Genomic DNA, 23,770 nt, shown 5'->3' on the forward strand with positions numbered 1-23,770 from the left:
CACCACAAGAAGACCACAACAAAACCCCAGACCCTAACAGTTCTACAATTTGAAGGGACTCTGTTTAATCATAATAAAAAAACAAATTAGTGTTGTTGGTGTTTAAATTTAATGCTTTCTAATTAAATGTAATGCTTTGTGTAACATTTTTATTTATTTATTGTTCAAGGAATCATTGTTTTTTTATTCAAAAACATTGCAGGTAAAAAATAAATGTCAGTGCTAAATATTTGTCCAGAGCAGAAATCAGTATATTTAATGGTTTTAGATCAAATGTATTTATTCAAAGCAAAGTAATTCTGTCTAAAATTTTGTGTAGTGAATCTGAGACAGAGAAGGAAACAAAGGAAAGGAAACAAACTGCAAGGGTGACTATCCCTGTTGAACTTGTTAACTTCCAGGACACTTCATCCTCCTCAAGGCCATCCACAGTGAACAGTGTACTCTCATCATAATCACTGATCATGCTGATGCTATAATGAACCCACCGTAACCAATTAATCAAGGTCCTCGACCTCTGTGGGTTGCCACCAAGGAGTCCAAACACTATCAGAACTCTGCTGAAAACAAGACAGGTATAACGGCTTCCATTACTTATACTTTGTGTGGATGTGACTTTCTCTCACAGAATAAACACAACCAGATAAGTCAGACTAAAATCCGTGTGGCCTCCACCCTCCTCTTCATCCTGGCTGGCTGCATCTTGTTTGTCACCATCCCAGCTGTGATCTTCAAACACATTGAGGGCTGGACCGCTCTGGAGTCAACATATTTTGTCGTCATCACTCTGACAACAGTTGGAATAGGCGACTATGTGGCAGGTGAGAGAGCTTGTCATTCATAGTCCAAATACTCATGAAAGTGCCTGACCTGTTTTATTCTTGAGTTTATTTGATTATTAATTATAATCAGAGCACATCAAAAGTTGTATCAGACTTAAACAACATTTACGCCATGGTTAGAGTTGCAGATTACATAGAAATCTATGCATGTCAGGACCAAAAACCAACATTGAATGCCTTTCACCTCAGTCGGCATTCTATTAAAAACCGGCATAAAAGTATAAAGGACATTATTACATGGGCTCACGAACACATTGAAAAGCCATTGTCGGTAAACACAGATCTTTGCTGCATCTTCACATCTACAAATGCAAATTAAGACTCTTCCATGCAAAACAAAAACCATATCAACAACACCTAGAAACGCCACCAAACTCTGGGCCAGAACACAGAATCAGAATTGCTTTGATTGCCAATGTACAATGTAGACAGGTATTTGACTTAAAACGCAAGAATTCTACACAGTGAAGAAAAGACTATTGCATAGTCCTGGCAAATATTGTATGTGTGTGTTTGTGTGTGTGACCAGGTATTTATCATGTTGTGGGGACAAAAATCTATTTACACAGTCACATTGTGGGGACTCACCTGCCTTATGGGGACAAAATGCAGGTCCCCTTAATGTAAATCATTAAATTTTAGGGGGAAGACTAAGGATAGGGTTACGGGTTAGGTAAAGTTAGATTAGGTATAGGGTTAGGAATAGGCAAATAGTGGTTAGGGTTAGGTGAAGGCTCCAGGAAATGAATACAAGTCCCCACAAGTGATAAAAACACAATGTGTGTGTGTGTGTGTGTGTGTGTGTGTGTGTGTGTGTGTGTGTGTGTGTGTGTGTGTGTGTGTTGTGGACAGGTGTCTGTGTGGGGCAGCACACTGGCTACAATGCGTTGTGGGCGGTTAGAGGATGAGGGAGGGAGCTAGGATGGGTCGCTGAGGCCTTGGGGAAAAAAACTGTTCATATGTCTGGTTGTGCTGGTGCTGATGGAGCCAAACCTGCAGCCGGATAGAAGCTTTCTGAAAAGCATTGAGCCAGGTGTGAAGGGTGTTAGGTTTTATGCCTAGTAAATTTGTTGGGACCCAAAGATGCAGACCAGAGATCAAGAAGTAAGAAAAAATACAATTTATTATAAACACAGGGGGTGTAACAAAAAGCGCACTCAAAAGGAGTGGTAGAAAAAACTGAAGGAACTCCGACGAAGCGAGTTTGAGACAAGGCATGCACTGAAGCAGCAGGTAGACACTAAAACACAGGAGCACACTATTAGTGGAAGAGCAGAAGTAGTCAGCATTAGAAAGTGAGGTAATGAAGTGTAGTACTCACGATGACACGAGCAAAGACACCGCCAGGGATTCAGGACAACAGCTAGGAGAGAGCTCTCTCCTTTTATTCTGTGCCTAATCAGGATCATGTGTGTCAGGTGAGGAGGTGGTGCTGACGTAGCAGGGTATTTTGGAAAACAGATATTTTGCCCCCTCTGTTTTCAAAAACAACATTGTGCACACAACATCGCTTTCAAAAATGTTGTTGTTTACATGAACCCCGATAAATCCGCCGTTGAGTGCAGTGGCGCCGCCAGCCGGAATCCTGTATGCACTGTGCGTACAATTTTTTTTGAAGGTGTGAAAAAAATAAATATTTGAAAGGGTTTTTTTTATTGTTTTTGGGGAGGGGATAATAAAGATGCTGGTTTGTTATAGGCTAAACATGCTGAGTCCACTTATTTTTTAAGCCAATTAATTGAAGCCTAACAGAAAGGCCAATGATTGTCATTTACGCCATCTGTCACTTAGTGATTTTGAATTCTGGCGCTAGCTATATTCTTCTTCTACACTATGTAGCCTACCGCCTGGTGATTACGGTTTGCGGTAGTAATGTTACAGAAATGTCGAAAAGACAGTTGAGCCTTTTCCAGGCATTTGAAAGAAAAAGAACTAAGCCTGCTACTGTTGCAAACACACAGAGCAGCGAGAATGAAGGCACTCGCAGCAGTCAGGCAGGATGGGAAGATAAGGTAGCTAGCTATGCTTCTAGCTCTTCTGCCTCTTTGGCGGTTGCAGTCGCTGCCAGTGCAGACCCAAGCCCCGAGCCCACCGAGGACACACAGCAGCAGCAAATGGTGGTGAGTGCTGCTGCATATGAAGATGACCTTGGCTGTGTTAATGCTGATGAACTCAAAACGGCATCTGACTCTGTTAAACTGAAAGCGATGCAGTCGAGATTCAAGCCTCCCAGAGGGTGGGTGCCCCCAGCTAGAGTCATATGTGGGAAGCAACAGAAAATACCGGAGGAGTTTTTCGATGAGAGCATTTACCCCACTCTGCATTACAGCAAAGGCGTTGATGGCGTTTTTTGTGTAGCTTGCATGCTTTTCTCATCAGGAGACATGGTTCTGAGAACGAAGCCACTTACTGACTGGAGTAATGGAAAAAAAATAGTTTCCAGACACGTCAACTCCAGCGCACAGTAGTGCCCAACTGCGTGCAGGTGAATTTGTTAATGTTGCTTTGGGAAAGAGCCAGTCTATTTATTCTAAGTTAGATCACTCACATAAACAAGCAGTAGAACGCACTAAACATGGGCTGAAAGCAGCCATTGATCTAATCGCTGTTTGTGGACAGCAAAACCTACCCATTCGTGGCCACACTGATGAGTGCAGTAATTTCCAGGTGCTTCTGAACTACCGTGCTACAGGAGATGAGAAACTGAAAGAGTATCTCGAAAATGCACCAAGCAATGCCAAATACTTCAGTCATCAGATCCAGAATGAGTTGATTGAGCTGTGTGGGAAACAGATTCAAGACACAATTCTGAACAAATGCAGGGATGCAGAGTGGTTCTCCCTTTTGGCTGACGAGACTTCTGATATAAGTAATGTTGAGCAAGTAGCTCTTGTATTGAGATATGTGGACTGTGTTAACTGCAGCTACTCTGTGCGTGAGGACTTTTTGGGATTTTTTTCTACTGCTGACACTACAGCGAGACCTTAACCCAACTCCTGCTGGACTGTTTAAGAAAACTGGATCTGGACCCTGCTCGTATTGTTGGACAGGGGTATGACAGGGCTGGGAATGTCAGTGGAAAGGTGCGAGCCATCCAGGCACGCATCAGAGAACAGTATCCCGCAGCAGTGTATGTGCACTGCAGAAATCATGCGCTAAACCTAGCCACTGGGCACTCTACAAAAATCCCTGTTGTCCGCAACACTCTGAATACAGCTCAAGAGTTAGTGAGCTTCATTACAGCCTCCCAAAAACGCCTGCAGTGTTTGCTGAGCAACAGTAACAGTAAAAGACGCTTTTGACAGACAATTTATGGATGGAGATAAAGGCGGGGTATGGTGCATTGGTGCCCAGTGTTGACACTGCAGACATGGAGCTGAATCTATGGAGGGAGCACAAAAGGCCGAAGGATGATACACCTGTCACCAGTGACATTCTCCAAGTTCTGAGACAAACTGCAGACTTTTGCCCCAACGTGCATACTGTCGTGTAGGTTCTTCTAACAATACCCGTGTCCACTGCCAGTGCTCAGCGTTCATTCAGCAGTTTACATCGCTTGAAAACATACCTCTGGAACACCATGACAGACAAGAGACTGAGTGGACTTTCCCTGATGAACATTCATCGTGATATTCCTATCGATTCTGAGGCCATTCTGCAGGAGTTTGACGCGACAGGGAGGCATAGACTTCATTTCAAATAGGTAGGAACATAATAAAGTGTGTTTTTGTGTGTTTTTACCATGTGTCTCTGCCTGGTGTGCTGTCACCATAACGTTTTGCTGGGCTGTTTTCATCTGTGTTTCTGTACGCTGTCACCATCCTCTGCTGTAAAGCCTAACTGATCTTCATCTTTGAATTATGGAATTGATTAAAATTCTTTCTTGTTGATATTTTTTGGGGGGGTCTGTGCATACTATGAAATTGAATCCTGGCAGCGCCACTGGTTGAGGGCACCATAACTATGCTAAACCTATGGGCGTGAGTGTAAACATAGGTCGCTCACGTGAAGTATTTTCAGTTGCAAGTTGTGACGTTTCGGAACCTTAAACGCAGTACCAGGCTTATTTTGTCTGTCTTCTCCCAAATGACCTACCCAAAATAAATAGCGTATATCTTCACAACTACAAGGGCTGTATGAATAATCTTGGTCTCAAAGTAAGCTAAGACCTGTGAGATTACTACAGAAGTGTCAGAATCAAAATATATGTTACTATGTCAGAGTAAATTAATCTTGAACACAGTAGAAATTCTTAATTAAAAAAAACAAAACATTATTTGGAGTAAAAACCACCTTTAAATCATGTGATGAAAGCCAAATTCTTCTACGAATTAGTAAAGTCGTGCAAAAATACATGCCAAAATAATGAACCTGAGCAGTTTTATGGAGGTTTCCCACCGGCGCTCGCGCGAGCGGAGTATCGTTATCTCTCTGAAGGCTCTCTACCAATCTTTTCTGTAGCGCCGTTTTCACCCTCATGAAAGGACGAAATACAAATAAAACAGTAAAATAACACCTCGGCCTGTTTAGCAGGGTCGTCTGTGAGCCTCTGTAAGCGCTCTGCCTATTCACTTGTGAATGACACGGAGAAGTGAAACTAACTGCGTACTTACCCAAGTTCACCAGAAAAACACCAATGACGATACAGAAGGTATCGTAGAAGTAAGCCCAAAGATAGGGTACTTGATGTGTGCACTCCCCCCACTCTTGAAACCCCCTCCTCTTTATGGAAACAACCAGGACACTCGCGGTGGATCGTAAACTAACACAGAGTCATAGGAGCAGACAGCGTTTTTTCGAGTTGGAATATTACTTTTGACCATAAAACAGCAAAGGTAAGACATACTGTATGCTTTTGAGAAATATTTTTCTGCTACTCTTTGGCTGCTGGCTCGCCGAATTTTGGTCGCACAGTGAGGAGGCAGACATTGTCGTGATCGTCAGACTCTCTGCTTTCATATGATTTACCAGGCTTTTGTGGTTTGTATAAAGTGGTGAACACAGCAGACACTCTAAACTGGACGTACCCTGTTTTCGTGTTTTCCTTATATGCTGAGTTTCTCCCCTTATTCTGGTATGCTACAAGTTAGGATTGGTGCTCGCGAGTGTGACCTTCGATCATCGACGGCGCACGCATCCCAGGTTGCCCCCTGTACAGGGGGCACCATGCTGAAGAGGTTACCCCTGTTTACACGCCAACACATAGCTGGCGTTTTCAGAAATCTCCACTTTGGCCAGAGTTTCTAAAAATGATTGTTTCCTGTGAAAAACAAAACAAAACAACAACTCTGTTTGCTTGTAAACAAGAGGCTAAACCGCATGAAAACATATGTGTTTTCCCTAAGTGTAAATGTGGCCTGGGTATAGGTGAACACTGTGATGGCCATGACATGGCCATGCTTTAAATATTTGATTTGATCTTATTTGAGGTAACTTTGAGTAATTTGGTTTAATTTGGTCTAATTTGGCTTTTCTGATTGTTAAATTTGGTCCAATCCAGTTTAACAGTAAACTGCCTAATTTGACTATTTGATTTGGCCCAATTTGGCTTTGTTCTGCCTTACTTGGATTAATTAGAGATTTGTTTGAGTTGAATGCTTAATTTGGTTTAATTTGAAAATAAAGACTCTTAAAAACTTTGCCATGGTGTTGTCTCCCTCTTTTGTTGTGACTGCCTGAGCCAGGTCATGACAATACTCAGCTAAACAGACAGAGGAAGATCAGGCAGGCAACAGTAACAAAAAAGGAAACACACTGGACAACAAAAACACAGGTCTGTAGGATTATAACAAAGGGCCCGCCACTAACCTAATGGCCTGGGGCCCGTTTCACAAAGGAGGTTCAACAAACTCCGAGTCTAATCCTGAACCTCGAGTTGATCTAGCCTGAGATAGGAAACTCAGAGTTTCCGGTTTCAGAACAGGTGATTTGGGTTAGTTCAATCAACTCAGAGTAAGTTAACTCAAAGTTAAGCCCGTGCACCACGACTATAAAAAGGCAACATCAATGGAGCCCCGATTCGCCGAGTCACCATGGCAACGGGGAAGAGGAGGGCTGCGTTTTTTTACCGCACTAGAGCTAGAAATCTTAATGCGCTCATACGGCGAGTTTGAACACATTTTTAGGAAAAACTGCAACACCGCTGCAGCTGCAAAAGAGAGAGAGACGGCGTGGGAGAACATTGCTGCTCGGGTCAGTGCGTAAGTTCAAATGCAGTCCTTTGCAATCACAATAATATTACAGGGGAAAACTGCTTGAATGGTAGCTCATTAATTTATTTCATGGAGGTGCAATCCCGCGGGGGAGAAGCGCACTTGGCAGCAGCTTAAGATGAAATATAAATACATTGTTCAAAAAGGTAAGACCTCGGCATAATTTAATAGGGGTACCTCATTTTGATTATGTTTTACATTGTAAAGTAAATATTAAGTGGCTGTTGTTTTATCCCCAACATAATGCTGTTTTCACACATATAAATGTCTTCTCATCTATATCATATTCTGTTAAATAATTAAGCCTATTTAAACTAACACAGACTTCTGCTCAGCCAACAGAAAGAAGGCAGATGCCCGCAAATCGGGTGGTGGCCCAGCACCGCCACCTCTAAAGGAGGCAGAGGAGCTGGCCCTAAACCAGAATTTAGGAAGGCCAGTGGCTGAGGGAATTCCTGGAGGGAGCTCATCTTCAGAGCTTACCCCCCAAGACACAAGTGCCTTTATAAAATGTAATATGCCTAGGCCAATATATCTCTTTTAAGCCTATTCATTAAATATATTTATTTCCCTTTCATGTCTTTTTTTTTTTTTTTGTCCCAACAGATTCTGATGGTGCTATCTGCCTGGTGGAGCCATCTAATGCCACAACAGACCTTGTGACTGTAAGTAGGCAATACTCCAAAGATTTTGCCAAATGGTCGTTTAAGTATACTGAAACATATCACTCATCTAGGATGAAGAACATGAGGAAACTGTATCTGCTGCCTTTACAGAGGGGGATCCAGAAAGGCCTATAGAGGTAACATCTTGATATGTTACTGATAGTTCTCTTCCCATTTACATTTCTTACCATTCTGGTGGAATATAGAGTGTGACATTTATCCTACACTGAAGTATTAACACATTCTCATCCTTTTTCACAGGGCATGGCTGGGCAGCAGCAGGAGAGTCCCTCAACTTCCACTGCACAGATTGACACAGTAAGATGGATGTTCAGTAAACACCAGAGGTTCATTCCGTGGAATTCGTGTGCAACTGTATAATTTAATGTCCTCCTTATGTATTCCCAGTTACCAGTAAAAGAGATTTATAAAATTCACCTGCTGAAAAAAATCCAAAAAACCAACAAAGAAATGCAATACTTGTACCGCCAGATTAGGAGGGCAGATCTAGAAATTGAAATACTGGAACACAAATTAGAGGTGGGTGCATGGTCACAGGTGAATTATGTTAATTATGTTAACTATTGGAACATTAACTAATCTAGCTCTTGTATTTGTAGGAAATAAAGAAGACCAAATGAAGTGTGTATTGTGTCTTTATTTGACTGCTGTGGTGATGGTGATGGTGATGGTGATGGTGATGATGGTGACTCAATCTCTGAAGTGACTATGGCATATGGTGTCTCTGACTGCTCTGCCGTCCTGCATAGCTGGCAGGTGGATGGGGTCATCATGAGGGTCTTCAATTTGTAGGGCAGGGTGTCGCTCTCCTCTAATAGTGGCAATATTATGAAGAACAACACATGCCACAATAATATCACAGGCCCTCTCAGGGGTCAACCTGAGGTGACGTAGGCACTGGAAACGGGCTTTCAGCAGGCCTATGGTCATCTCCACCCGGGTTCTCGTCCTGCAGTGAGCCCGGTTGAAGTTCTGTTGGGGGCCTGGTTCAGGGTCAGGGTAAGGGGTCAGCAGCCTGGGTTGGCATGGGTAACCTCTGTCACCCAGCAGAAGGCCATCAAACTCTCCTGTAATGTGTAGGGGACATATCAGAGTATATTAAAGGAGGGAGACAGGTGAATTATATTGTGCAAATCTTTAGGCTGCTTACCACGTTGCAGTCTGTTGCTCAGGTTAGACTCGCGATAAATCCTTGAGTCATGAACAGACCCAGGCCACTTGGCCTCCACATTGGAAATTAAGTATGCAGTATCACATACGATCTTGACAGTGCAGAGAATGACAGATTTTGAACTACGATGCAGTCTTTAACATTTTGAAACAGTAGTCAATCTACATGAACCTGCACATTTATGCTGTGAATGGACTTCCTATTCACATAATCTGCTTCATTATGTGAGGGAGCCATGATGGGGATGTGTGTGCCATCTATGCAGCCAATCACACTGGGGAATCCTAAAAGAAATTAAAATTACTACTCCCATTCTGAGGTTGCAGCACAATGTCATTAATGGAATATAATTTAAAATTCATTTGGATCTCTATATCATTCATCTGCAATCCTGTGGAACTCCTCCTTGATGACTCTGACAGGTTTATGTCCAGGGAAAACCACAAAGATGGGTAATAGTCGTTTCAGCGTGAGGCACATTTCTCTGACCGCCCTGCATACAGTTGCCTTGCTTAAGTGCGCTGCATCTCCGATATTATACAAAAAACTCCCATTTGCAAAGAAACGCAGCGCAACACACAATATCTGCTGGAATGTGAGAGCATGACTACGGCTGGTAATGTTGCAAATGTAAGGACGGATTAGGTTGTGTGTGTAGATGATGGACTGTGACGTGAAACGGTACCATTCAAAAAGATAATTGTCTGGAAATGCCAGAACATCTATGCGCGGTCTGATAACCATCTCCCGACGAATATTTAGCTGCGCAGTAATGCTGCACCTTTATCCACAGGATCGTTCTCCAAAGGACATGCCATGTTAGTGGAAAAAAAGTGGACTTCTAATATAGGCCGACTGACTGATTTTTTTAAATAACAGACGGCAGAACTACGTTATACCAAAACTCGCCTGCTAACTGAATGAATGAGGTAATCAAAAAACGTGTGGCTGACAGAGGGCGGAGACAGAGAGAAACTCGAGGTTCATTGAGAAAAACCTGAGGCCTGTACCATAAAGCTTGATTAACCTAGCCGGGCTTCCTCTTACTTATCGGGCTTCACTTAACGAGACATCCGCCCTCCGGATTTTCGGTACCATAAAGCCGGCTATCAACTCACTAATTCAGTTCAGGCTTGTCCAATCTAGATCTGTGCGCGCTCACATAAAAAGGGTGGAGTTTGCTGCATGCGACCAATCGCAAACATGGAAAAATCAGCCCGAGCCGCATATTTCACTACGGAGGAGCAAACAATAATAATTAATAAATACGAGGAATACAAATCAATAATCCAGGCAAAAAGCAGCACAGTTGCAGCTGCCAAACGGCGCAAGGATTGCTGGCAAAAAATCGCCGACTGTGTCAATGCGTAAGTTAGTGCCATTATAATATTACTTCCCCACTATGACTGCACTTGTATATCTGACTACAGTAACATTTGTGTGTTTCATAAATGTATGTATGAAATTTTTCGTTATGGCATGTGATTGTAGCCTTATTATTTCAGATGCAACCCGAGTGGAGCAAAGAGAACATAGGAGCAAATCAAAAATAAGTATAAAAATATACTTCAAAGTGGTCAGTACGCTTACTATATCTTATACATGTAGCATATGTATATGTAGGCCTACATGTTGGAGGCTATATACAATACAATATACAATGGCAAACATCCCAGGGCTTAGTCTACATTATTCAAATTACACATCAACCTTGCTTACCTGCAATGTCATAAAAGCCCTCTTTGATGCATTGTGCGGGCAGGTGGCCGGGAAACACCACGAATGCATCGACAAGCTCAGTCAGGGCCCCCGCGACTTTATGAATAGCTCTACATACTGTGTTTTTCCCGAGGTTTTCGGCATCGCCAACAGAATACATAAAAGTACCTATGAATGAATGAATCAATCCATGATTTACTTAAACAAATAATTGATTAATGGCATTTTATCTGTGGCTTGCTTGTAACCCATCCAACGAGGGATTTAAAGACATCATAATAATTACAAACATCACTAAGAAATATATTACCTGTGGCAAAAAACCTCAGTGCAATGCACACTGTCTGCAGGACTGTCAGCGCGTGGTTGCGGTGCGTTACATTACTGATGTAAGGCTCCAGCAGCTGACAGATGTATTGTAACCCCTCTCCCGAAAACCTGTACCTTTCGTACAGTGATTGTTCAGACAATTTGAACGGATTACAGCGATCTCTAAATATTCTCTCGCGCCTGAGTGCTCTTCGTACAAGCTGTGCACCAAGATCCACCGGGTTCTCATAAAACGGACAGGCCATTTTCCAAGAGAACTGATTGGTCAGTAGGTGGTGCTTTTATACCTGCTGAGCTCTTATCCTGAACTTATCCTGCTCCGGAGCAGGTTAGGTGTTCAGCATAGGTTACCACAGCAACGTAGCCCAATAGAAAGTAAGCCACCTTTATGGTACCGAAAAGCCAGGGTTAAGCCTGAAGTTATCTCGCTAAGCCGTAATCCAGCTTTATGGTACAGGCCTCTGGTCCCAACCAGGTTAGGTTCATAGAGTCTGTTACCATAGTAACTGACCGAGAGCTTAAGTTACCTCTCTCTGTGACACAGGCTAGAGTTACCCCTCCTCCTCTGGTTTGAGTTACCTTACTTTGTGAAACGGAAAACTCAGAGTTTCCTTCATTTCAGACTTAACAAACTCAGAGTTTTCACTAAACTGCTTTGTGAAACGGGCCCCTGCTGTCTGGCTCAGGCATCATGCAGATCACTCGTAGGCACATGGAGCTGTCCTTTTAAGTGGAAAAGTGTACTGTGGTTTGTCCATATCTCAAATTATTATTGAAAATCATGAGTGTCTTGTCTTCTGGTTTAAAGAAAACCATACAGATTTTTACCTGTGCAATGTTCAAAAGGCACCATCTATGGGTGTGTGTATCTGTGAAGGCACTATGAATGCTGAAAGGTACATGCAGGTTTTGGAGCAACATGTGCTACTATCCAGACAATGTCTTTTTCAGGGTCATCCTTAACTATTCCAGCAAGACAATGCCAAGTCACTTTATGCAGGTGTTTCAAGTGTGTCTCTCCATAGTTGCCAGCAGTTATGACAGCAAAAAATTTAACTAATTTAAATTTTGATGGAATTGTGTTCAGTGGATTCCCTTGTTGAGGGAATTTTCACATACAATTTTGCACCAATGACCAATTGTAAACCATCTTCACAGTGCTGATCTTTGAGGGAGAAAAATAATGGAAAATAATTTCAATTCAATTCAATTTTATTTGTATAGTGCCAAATCACAACAGAAGTTGTCTCAGGACACTTTCCATATAGAGCTGGTACAGACCAAGCTCTTTTATCTACAAAGAAACCAACAATTCCCCCATGAGCAAGCACTTGGCGACAGTGGCAAGGAAAAACTTCCTTTTAACAGGCAGAAACCTCGAGCAGAACCAGACTCTGGGTGGGCGGTCATCTGCCTCGACCGGTTGGGTGAGACAGACAGACAGACAGACAGACAGACAGACAGACAGAAATGCAGTCAGAGAGAGAGAGAGAGAGAGAGAAAGACAGTGTTTCTATGTATAGCATGTAGAGCCCCCATTTCTTTTTTCATTTTTTTTCTTTTTCAGCAACAGTTATTGGTGCTTTGAAAAATATAATAAGTATATATATTTTTTGTAAATTTCTGTAAAATAAATAAATGATTATAATTATAACTTTGTATAATTATACTACACAAAAGATATTTTTGAGTTCTTTCATTGTGCTTTTTCCATACAGCTACAGGAATTATATATTGCAGTGACAATGAGCCCACAGTGATGAAGAATGTGTTATGGTTTATGCCCAATGTTTTTGGTTGGACCCAAAGATGCAGACCAGAGAAGTAGTTATAGTAAGAACACAATTTATTTATAATAAATAATGAACAACAAAAGGCGCACTCAAAAGGAGTGGAGGAAAAACTAAGGGAGCTCCGTTGTGATGGGTCTGAAGTGAGGCACATGCTGACGCAGCAGGCAGGCAACTGAAACACATGAACACACTTTGAGTGGTAGTTCAAGAGAGGAACATTAGCACACTCACGAGCAGAGGAGACAGAGGATCTGTTACTCACAATCATGGAACACATGATCACGCCAGCAGACAGTAATCAAGATTGAGGCTACGTTTAGACTTAGAGAAAACGCATATGTTTCCATGCGGTTTGGACTCTCGTTTACACGTAACAGAGTTTTGTTTTTCACGGTAAACAATCATTTTTAAAAACTCCGGCCAAAGTGGAGATTTCTGAAAACGCCGGTTATGTGTTGGCGTGTAAACAAGGTTAAACGGCGTTTTAGGTTCCGAAACGTCACAACATGCAACTACTTAACATCATGTGAGTGACCTATGTTTACACTCGCGCCCATAGGTTTGGCATAGTTATGGTGCGCTCGACGGCGAATTTATCCAGGTTCATGTAAACGACAACATTTTTGAAAACGCACAATGTTATTTTTAAAATAAAAAAAAATCGTGAATATGATTATTTTATTTATTATATTATCTTTATTGGCCAGCATGAATGAAAGAGAGTTGGTAATAAGCATGAGTGTGACTTATAACTGAGCATGTCTGCCTGAACTAACACACACTCTGTGCCAGACACAGACACTGAAGGAAAGATATCTGTTCGAGATACCTTGGACCATAGTATCTAGAAGAATCATTTAGAGATCAGTAATCAGTTGTCATGTGGTCACAAGTGAAACAGAAAGTCATCACAAGCACAATCACACTAAAACAATTCAATGGGTACATTTTTGATTGACTTAACGAAGCCTGATGCAGAGAAAATAAAATATGCTATTCAGTCAGTGCATTGGCATTCTTATATGTGGGTCACTTCACAACCACAAACCTTCCTTCTTTTCAGTAAAACTATGCATATTAGCTTTTACACATAGTCAATGTTAATTTCAGAGTATGCATGATGATGCTCAATAGCAATATCTTCATTTTTGTGTAGCAGCTCAGCTCTAGCCTGGCTTGTACTCTCTTGAATCCCATTTGATGATGTCTCCACGGACAACAGGTTTATGTGTGATGGACAACCTCACTGTATTTTTGTGACATTCAGTAATGTGAAAGGCCTCATTCCTTGATATGTTCAGGTGAAGATGCATACCAATAGCAACAAAGAGATGAACATTTCTTTATTCATTCATGTCTCATTTTCTAATCAGGGGGAGACAGGAGGATTGAGTACCGGAAGTGGTACAGACCACTAGTGTGGTTCTGGATCCTGGGTGGTCTAGCCTACTTTGCTGCAGTGCTCAACATGATTGGTGACTGGCTGAGGGTGCTGTCCAAAAAGACAAAAGAAGAGGTATGCTCTCATAAGGACTTATAAATGCTGATATAATGAAGATGTTGAGACTCATGTTATCTTCCTGGCCAGGAAAGGGTAAGCTGTGTTCTACAAGCAATAATAATAATAATAATAATAATAATAATAATAATAATAATAATAATAATAATACATACAACTTATTATCATATTTAGAGATGTCAGGCCCCAAAGTTTTCAGTACATTTTTGGTTGAGTATTCTGGGAATGAGATTAAGACCCTCTCCATATTTGACCTGATTTACATATGGATATTTTGTCTGGGTGAGGAAAAACACCTGTTAGTGCAGATGTAAGTGCAGAATGTATTGCAATTTCAATGCGAAGAGATTAGTCAACAACTTGTTGAAAAGTTATTTATCTCCTCCTCTTCCTGCTATCTAAAGCTGCAATCAAAAAGCTGCAGATGAGCTCTTCATCTGCAAAAGGAAAGATAGCTAGAGTTCATACAGTAGCAACACTGAAGGAAGTCACATGACCAAGCTAGCACTACTGCTAGCAATCTTTTCCACTAGCTCTGATAACATTCTGACAGTATAAATAGTGTTGACTGTAAGGGAAATTCTCCTTGTTGCTTGTTGAGAGTTACTAATTCTCTGAAGACTTATAGACTCGGTGTGATGAATCAGGTCTCTTAAATACATGCAGCATGGAGGGAAGACTCATGTAGAGTGTTCTCTGCAGATCTCCACAATGTCTTGGCTTTTATACTGTTAGCAGGAAAAGGACAACTGGTTATCACACACACACCTGGTAATCATAAATCTTTCCTTAAAGAACAATGACCATTTGGGGGAGTTCACTCATCCTGTTTCTTTAGGATTTATACTATACCATAATCAGGTACAGTGAATTGTACCTTAACCTTCCCCCTCTATCCAGTGTCCCTCACTGAATGTCCTTTGATCCCCTTTCTCCCCTCAGTGACAAAGGGCCATAAAGAGTTTTACAATTCATAGACTGATTCCCAGGATTAGTAAGTCATCTAATTCCTACATGACATTGTTTGCAAGGCTGCCTAAAAGTAGCCTACAGAAGCTGTCAGCGAGCTCAGCTCTCACATGACTCCCTGGCAGTAGTCTCTTGGTTGTTATTCTTGAATATTACATATAAACACAATGTGATTCAGAAAGTTAAGTGTTAGGTTATGATTTAAATCACCTTTATTTCTCTGAATCAACAGCCAAACACTTAAAAGTAGTCAGTTATTGACAAGAAATAGAGAAGAAGGAACTCTTGTATCTGTGTACAAATAGACAATCTGCTTGGTATTCATGTATTCTGCTTTCTTGGGCCTCCACTCCCTCACTTGAGTTGCAGCGAGCAGGTGAGTTCTCAGATTTCTTGCAGTAGAGTGACACAGCTGTACAAAGTCAGCAAAAAGCTTTATCTTTGTTGGTCATTTTTCCATCTATGGTGAACAACCAACTACTTTCACACTTTTTAGATGCTTTGGTGTCATGATCATCTGATCAGCTTGGCTTTGCTTGATAGTCTCCTTGTCCAGTTTTATTGATGTGTAGTGTAAGTGTAGTGTAACGATCCCAGCTCTTTTCATCTTGTGTCCCCCTAAACAAAGCAATGTACAAACAGCTCCTTGTTGCAATATGCTTATGATCTATAACCTCAGATTGATTTATGAGAGGGATCTATAGAGGCCAGAGAAGGTAAAAATGCTAAATACAGTAAACATACAGTGATAACTGATGTACTGATTTGTAATTGTCTGCCAAGGTTGGAGAGATCAAGGCTCATGCAGCAGAGTGGAAAGCAAACGTGCGAGCAGAGCTACGGGAGACACGACGGCGCATGAGTGTTGAGGTCCATGACAAGCTGCAGCGAGCTGCCACCATCCGGAGTATGGAGAGACGGCAGCTGGGCTTGGACCAACGTGCTGTGTCCCTGGACATGCTTTCCCCAGAGCGCCGTGCCATCTTCAACAGCCTGGACACCAACAGCTATAAGACCTCCTCCCAGGAGAGCATCGACACCAAGCTGAACAACCTTCGACTTCGGGGGCCTGAGCAGTGTGACCGGCGCTCCAACGACCAGACCACGTCTGAGGACAACATTTTCAACCGCCTTGGCTCTGTCACCAAGCTGGCCAAGCGCAACAGGAATCGGGATCTGAAGAAAAACATCCCGGATGAGGCTCGTCGGCCTCACAGCGAGGCCTACTGTTGCAGCACACCCACTTTTGACTGCAGCACACCCACTGCAGATGAAGGTAAAAGGAAGGAGGAAGGAGAGGATGAGAATGAGGAAAAGGAGTACAACACTAGCTTGTCTGATTTTCCACTTTTTGTGGAGGCTTGCAAGCCAAAGAATGGGTTTATTCCGGAGCAGACCAAAGAGAATGACAATGAGAAAGTACTTACAACAAAAGCGCTGCATATTCAAATGGACCCATAGACAGTGTCCTCCTACAAAAGTAGGTTTTAAATACCACCATTAGTGCCTTAAGTCTCCCTTATTGCTGTGTGTGCTTAAGCAGGAACACTACCTGTTCCTTTGTGCTATGTACTGTAATTTTCACATATTCACTGTGCCCTATGGATCTGATTGACACACATTGTGTTGTATAGATGCAAGACCAGGTAGGGTTTCTGCAATTGTGCTATGCTATATTTTGTTTGCAAATAGGTGTTTAACGGATTACAACTAATTTTGCAGCTTTGGCCATTATATCTCACAGTTATGATCACATTGTATTGAACAAAAGTAAATGGTCATATCCAGTGCATAATCTCCCTGAGGGACAAGTGGAAAGCAGATTTGCTCCATCAGTATTTGTTCACTCAATATTTAGTTTTTCCAATTCCAAACTGTACTGGATATGTAGTGTTGAATACCTCCTGCTTCATGTTAGCGTACATGTCAGTCAGCAACAATGAACACAAGTACACGCAAATTAACCGCCACAGTTTTGTTTCAGTTCTTTATCCTCTGCACATCCTGCACATATCTCTAATATACCAGGAATATGCTGTTTGAATGACTCCGTCACTAATTCACATATATATATAAATGCGTAAATCTACCAATGTGAAAGCTGTTAAACACCACATGTAGTTTTTCCATCTGTGTAGCCACAAGAGGGTCCATGTACAGACCAAAATTAATATGCAACTGTTCATGCTAGTGCAATTTGGTGTGAGGCTTCAGAAGCAAATAGAAGTCTAGCTAATGAAAGGATGATTGGGCCCCTCCAGAGGTTGTAAGGCTATCAATTTAAGTAGCAAAGCTGATGCTGATGCTGTTGTGGTAGAATAACTCCCCTCTAATATCTGACTGAACAGTCTGTCCTTGTTGATATCTAGGAAGATGCATTTTGGTTACTGGTTTCGTGCCTCTTTGTTGTGATGTTGGTGTAGTCCTAACGTAGCTGAGTGCAATGTTATCATCACTGATAAAAATGATGGCCAAAACTATGTTATTTTCGGATTTATTAAAACTAAACCAAAGTTGTAATATATCTGGAATTATCCCTGAACATAGGGAGGCGGTTGGTCACATCCAAGATGTGTTAGCTTTACAAGCTGTCAGCAGAATTCACACTGGTATGAGATTGGGGGCTGGATAAAAGCAGACAATGCAAAATAAAAAAATGATAATAATAATAATTTTGAAATTAAAACAAATGAAAATATTTAATGGATGCCAAAGAGATGATTGGAAGTATTTTGAATGAGGTCTGACATGTGCACATAGACCTCCAACTTGGTGCTGTGACCAATGTGGCTCAAGTCAGAACATATTACAGAAAAATAATGAGGAATCATCTAAGAAAAAAAAAGAGCTGCTGTAGAAGAGAACAGTAACACATGACAGAAGCTTGATTGAAATGTAAGACTTCTACTATGTGTTGTCATGCTGTTTTTCATGTTGCCTATTGAAACTTAAAATGCGCATTTAATTGGGAATGAAAACAATCCAGAACATCCCACATGTTGTCTGTGCATGGTCCCTGAGCTAAGCTGTTGTCTCAGTACAATGTCCAAAAATGCTACCTAGATCATGACCTCTTTGAACACTATCTCAGGGCTTGTTGTCTTAATGTTTGTTGTTGACATTGTCTAAGTGCTGCATTCAGACTTTGAGAGGATGAGGGGAAAATGACTGCATCCGTGCTCAATGAAAATGAATGACAACAGAATGTAAGATAAGCCATAATGCAAGAAGAGGGACTGTTCCATACTGTACATGGAACACCAGTGAAGTGATGGATGGGTTTGAGATTATAAAGCGCACTGCTGTTACTGTGAGAGTGTACTGTATACTTGTCATTGTAACTCAAGTATATCCTGTCTGTTGAAAAACATGGAAGTATGGATAACCTGAAGTTTCCTGAAGGGACATTTTGGAGCTGTATTTGCATTTAACCATCATCTACAACCTGGAAAATTCAAGTTTCAACAGAGGTGCCTGGATGTAACTTAGTTGGGACAAGCACGTAACAACCACCACAACTCACACGCTTGATATACAAATGTACCAGTCAGTCAAGCAAACAAGTTCCAAAACATAATTCTTTAGAAACCCTAATACCTCTTGATGGATACTCAAACTCACCCTGATGATGTACAAAAGAAGAGAAAAAAAATGTGCTTCTGCAGAAAAGTTGGGATTTTTTTGAATGGAATTCTATGCAGTTGGAGACTTTTGCAGCCAGCATTTAGTGGCCATTGGTGGTACTGCATCTTAAGGCACTTCTGCATCGGCTGCTGCTTTCAGCCATGGGGCTGGCTGCCTGAGCGTACACTATTATTCCCACAGAGTACAATACATTTTCATACTTGCCATGTCTCAATGGGGGAAATGACATCACATGCATAAAAAATGTGAACTGTGCCACTACAGTAATATTATTAGAAGAAGAAGAAGAAGAAGAAGACGAAGAAGAAGAAGAAGAAGAAGAAGAAGAAGAAGAAGAAGAAGAAGAAGAAGAAGAAGAAGAAGAAGAGAAGAGACGTACTTAATTAATCACTCCACACGACCACATGCATCACATGCACACGTCATGCTTATGTGAAATTAATTCGTCCACGTTTGACCCATCCTGGTAGTCCTTCTTCTGCGGCAGACCAGGAGTTGTGGGCAGCCAGCTGACATACCCCAGGTGAACACAGGGAGAACATGCAAACTCCACACTCCTAACGCCCCAGGCAGGACCTTCTAGCTGTTCTACCCTGTTCCACCGTGCCACCACACTCCCCAGCCACATGTTAATGTATGCTCTATCTGTGTATGCACACAATCTGTCTGATCCTACTGTTCATATTACTAAGTGAAGCTAGTGTGAATGCAATAAAAGCAAGGACTACACGTGTTTTAAAAACGCTACTAAGAACTATTAAAATGTCAACTCTTAAAAAGAAAACCAAGACATGGAACAAAAAAGGCATGCTATATTGCAAAACTATATTATGATGTATATGGTGTTGATTGTAACCACCACATGCTTCAGAGGATGATGCTTTTACCATGCTTTTTTTTAACTTCCTGTGTTAAGATGCACGGGCAGCACATGCTCTGTACTTGCTCACAGCATCTTTCATGCAACCAGTGCATTAAATGTAGTGATTGCCTTTTGGAATCACAGAATTAAGTGCTATTTCTGAATGTGTGGCAGTGTATTTCAAGGTCCTTTAGATGGTTTTGAGTCTCATGTACTTCTGTCTTTCATTTCTATTATCAGTGGCTTTTATTAGGATGGAAAGAGGATGGATTAGTTTCACAGTCACTGCCTGTGACCTCTGCAATACTGAAATTATACCCTGGTTTTAGCTGTTCTTTCCTGTCTACCTCTGAAAATTTCTGGGAAAGGGTTCACAGAACTGTACTATCTTCAGACACACTTCCAGACGGTCTTCAAGACTTGAAGCAGGCCAACACTTGCATTCAGATGAGCAAGGTTAAGTTATTCCATACCAGCAGTGGTGACCCCAGAAATTTTTTAGAAAGTATTCCTTTCCCCAGGGCACAGAAAATCTTGGGAAGACACAGACAAAAATTAGAGAATCTTATTATTAATATGTAAGGGGGGAAGAGAGACAATATTAAGGTGGGCATGAGCCCCCTGTGTACTAAGGGTAAAAAGAATTTGATCAGAATTACAAATGTGATCTTCGAAGAAGAGCTTTATTTGTTCCTTTAATTAAAACAAAGACACAAAAACAGCAACGTGATGACAGTTTCACCAGCACAATGGACAGCACTGCACATTCAACAATCAGGGATCTAACTACTTTGGTTTGGCACCCTCGTTTTCACCCTGTAAAAGCTGAGAAGACTAGCTCGGTCTAATTAATCTGTTCTCAGTAGCGTTTACAGTTCAGAGGGATCATAGCTAATCTGTGTTGTTAACTTTGATTTATCAATGAGGTGTGTAAGACTATTCTGCTGCTTCTGACAATTTATGTTGCAGTCGTGAATGAAGAGCCTTTTTCAGTTCAAAAGATTTGAAAACTTTGAGGAGTGCAGTGGGACCGGTGGACAGGTTATTTCAGGACAGAGATGCTGAGTGGACTGATAATAATATGAAATGAGACTGGTCAATTGAACTAAGAGCAGATTGTTGAGGACTTTGCAGTGCAAAGGGCAGACAGAATGCATTTAGACAGGTGAGTAGCCTACAACTACAAAGCTGTCAACAAGCACTGCATTGTCTAGCAATGTGGTATTGTGTGTGTGTGTGTGTGTGTGTGTGTGTGTGTGTGTGTGTGTGTGTGTGTGTGTGTGTGTGTGTGTGTGTGTGTGTGTGTGTGTGTGTCAGAATCAGAATCAGAATTCCTTTATTGATCCCCGAGGGGAAATTGTTTTTTGTACAGTGCTCCACACAAAACAGAATTACAGATTAGAATAAAAAAGAGAGAAAGAACAAGAAGGAATAAATATATATATAAAGGCAATATTAAGAAACAGAATATTAAAACTAAAGATATATGTAAATAAGAAATATACAACACAAATTAAGAAATATACAACACAAAATATGCAACACAATGAAATGTACAGTAATAAAAATAAGTAATATACTGAGTATATTGGATGTGCAAAAAAAATGTGCAAAATGGAATCAGATGTGCAAAGTGAAATTGTAAAATATTCAACAGAACAGACCTGACAGTGACAGTGAAGTTCAAGGGCCATTCAGAGGGAGGAGTTGTACAGGTTAATGGCCACAGGCAGGAAAGATTTCCTGTATCGTTCAGTCCTGAGTTTTGGTGGTATTAGTCTCTTACTGAACGTACTCCTGTGTCTGGCCAGCACATCATGAAGTGGGTGTGAGACATTGTCCATGATAGTCCTTAGCTTATTCAGCATCCTCCTCTCTGACACCACCGTCAGAGAGTCACACTCCATCCCCACAATGTCACTGGCCTTGCGGATCAGTTTGTTGAGTCTGTTGGCGTCTGCCATCCTCAGCCTGCTGCCCCAGCACACAACAGCATAGAGAATTGCACTGAGACCTGTGTGTGTGTGTGTGTGTGTGTGTGTGTGTGTGTGTGTGTGTGTGTGTGTGTGTGTGTGTGTGTGTGTGTGTGTGTGTGTGTGTGTGCTACATGGTGCATAAAAACAATGCAGCTCTCATTGCTTGTAAGATAAGTTGGTGGCTGCAGCTACTATGGAGTTTATATTGTTTATACACCTCTGTGTTGTCTGTTGGTGATGTTTGTTACGTTGTTGCATATAATGATATGTTTCTACTTCCACTTCTTGAGCATTTGATACACCTCCTGCCCGCAGATTAAAGAGAGAAGATACAAAGATGGCTGTGTTTTGCACAAGATGCCTCCAAGACCTGCTGAAGACTACATCTACATCTTAGGTTTGGCTGGTCCAAGCAGCAAGCACAGCCCTGAGAACAAAGGGGAAAAGGGCTCAAAGATGTATATATCTATATATATTCAGATGGGTGTCTTCCCCACCACTTTTGAAACAGCTGTGGTGAAGCCCCTTCTGAAGAAGAGCACTTTAGACCCCAACGTTCTTAGTAACTACCGACCTGTGTCCAACTTACCCTTATTTTAGAAAAACTGTTTTTTAACCAGCCCTGCAATCGACTGGTGACCGGTCCAGGGTGTACCCCGCCTTTCGTCCGTTGACAGCTGGGATAGGCTCCAGCCCCCTGCAACCCCGAAAGGGATAGACAGTATAGAAAATGGATGGATGGATGGATGGATGGATGGATGGATGGATGGATGGATGGATGGATGGATGGATGGATGGTTTTTAACCAAGTCAATGACTTTTTAAACAGAAACAACATTTTAGAGAAACATCAGTCCGGTTTTAGGATGAACCACAGCACTGAGAAAGCACTTATAAAGATTTTAAACAATATCAGGTGGAACTTTTGTGGAACTCCTTTGATACAGTAGACCATCACATTTTATTAAATAGACTTAGACACCTGGTTGGCCTCTCTGGTACTGTTTTTAACTGGTTCCACTCTTATCTCACAGACAGATGTTTTTATGTAAGTATGGATACTTGTTCCTCAGGAACCCATGAAATTAAGTGTAGGGTCCCCCAAGGCTCAATTTTAGGTCCAATTCTTTTTAATCTTTACATGTTTCATCTTGGAGACGTCATCCAGAGACACGGCATTTATTTCCATAGCTACGCTGATGATACACAGCTGTACATTGCCGTGTCTCCTGATGAATAGATAGATAGATCCAATAGATACCCTTTTTAACTGCATTTTAGATATCAAGTCATGGATGGCAGGGAATTTCCTACAGCTCAACCAGGACAAAACAGAGTTGTTGTTCTGTTTTTATTTATATTGTTTTTAACTCTTGTAAAGCACTTTGTGTTGCATTTCATTGTGTATGAAAAGTGCTGGATAAATAAAGTTGATTGATTGATTGATTGATTGATTGATTGATTGATTGATTGATTGATTGATTGATTGATTGATTGATTGATTGGTATCAACTGCTATCGACTACCAGAAGGTAAGTGATACAACATTAGCTAAGCTTGTTGGCAAGCTAACTGTAATTACTAGCTAACTTTGACAACTTCACAGGCTATTTGATTCAGGGCAAAATATTTTCATGATGTAAGATTGTGTATTAAGTAGGACTAAAATCCACAGGTTGTATGCATTTGACCGCATGTCACTTTTGTTGTGGCGCGAGCTGCAGATGGAGGGCCAGAAATTATTTTCTGCATAGGAATCACTATAACAGACATTCAAAATGCATTTGTTCTGCTCTGTTTATGGTTGCTCAGATCGATCAAACTGAGGAAGTTATTCTTCATAAGGGTGAAAAATGCAAGAAATTGACTGAAAAAGGCAGAAAAAATGGCTTGATAACCACCTGCGTTTGGTAGGAGCCGTGTCGGATAATGGTGGGAATGATGTAATATTACCTGTTGTTTTACATCTATGGTGATTTTAAGTAATAGCTACAAGCAACACGACAAACAGCAGTTTCACATAAGACAGGTGAACATAAATAACTG

At 41.4% G+C, this 23,770-nt stretch overlaps 1 protein-coding gene across 1 annotated transcript in view; it reads left to right on the forward strand.

The window, feature by feature from the left end:
• Positions 1 to 19,205, forward strand: part of LOC139347565 (potassium channel subfamily K member 10-like) — a 105,252-nt gene extending 86,047 nt beyond the window's left edge. Inside the window, exons 5-7 of the mRNA XM_070987264.1 lie at positions 629 to 821; positions 14,127 to 14,269; positions 16,025 to 19,205. Coding sequence (XP_070843365.1) covers positions 629 to 821; positions 14,127 to 14,269; positions 16,025 to 16,702 — 1,014 coding nt within the window. The 3' untranslated portion in view covers positions 16,703 to 19,205. The remainder of the gene's footprint in view (positions 1 to 628; positions 822 to 14,126; positions 14,270 to 16,024) is intronic.
• Positions 19,206 to 23,770: the final 4,565 nt, after the last annotated feature.

The sequence above is a fragment of the Chaetodon trifascialis genome, chromosome 19 (assembly GCF_039877785.1).
Source record: "Chaetodon trifascialis isolate fChaTrf1 chromosome 19, fChaTrf1.hap1, whole genome shotgun sequence".
Taxonomy (NCBI): domain Eukaryota; kingdom Metazoa; phylum Chordata; class Actinopteri; order Chaetodontiformes; family Chaetodontidae; genus Chaetodon; species Chaetodon trifascialis.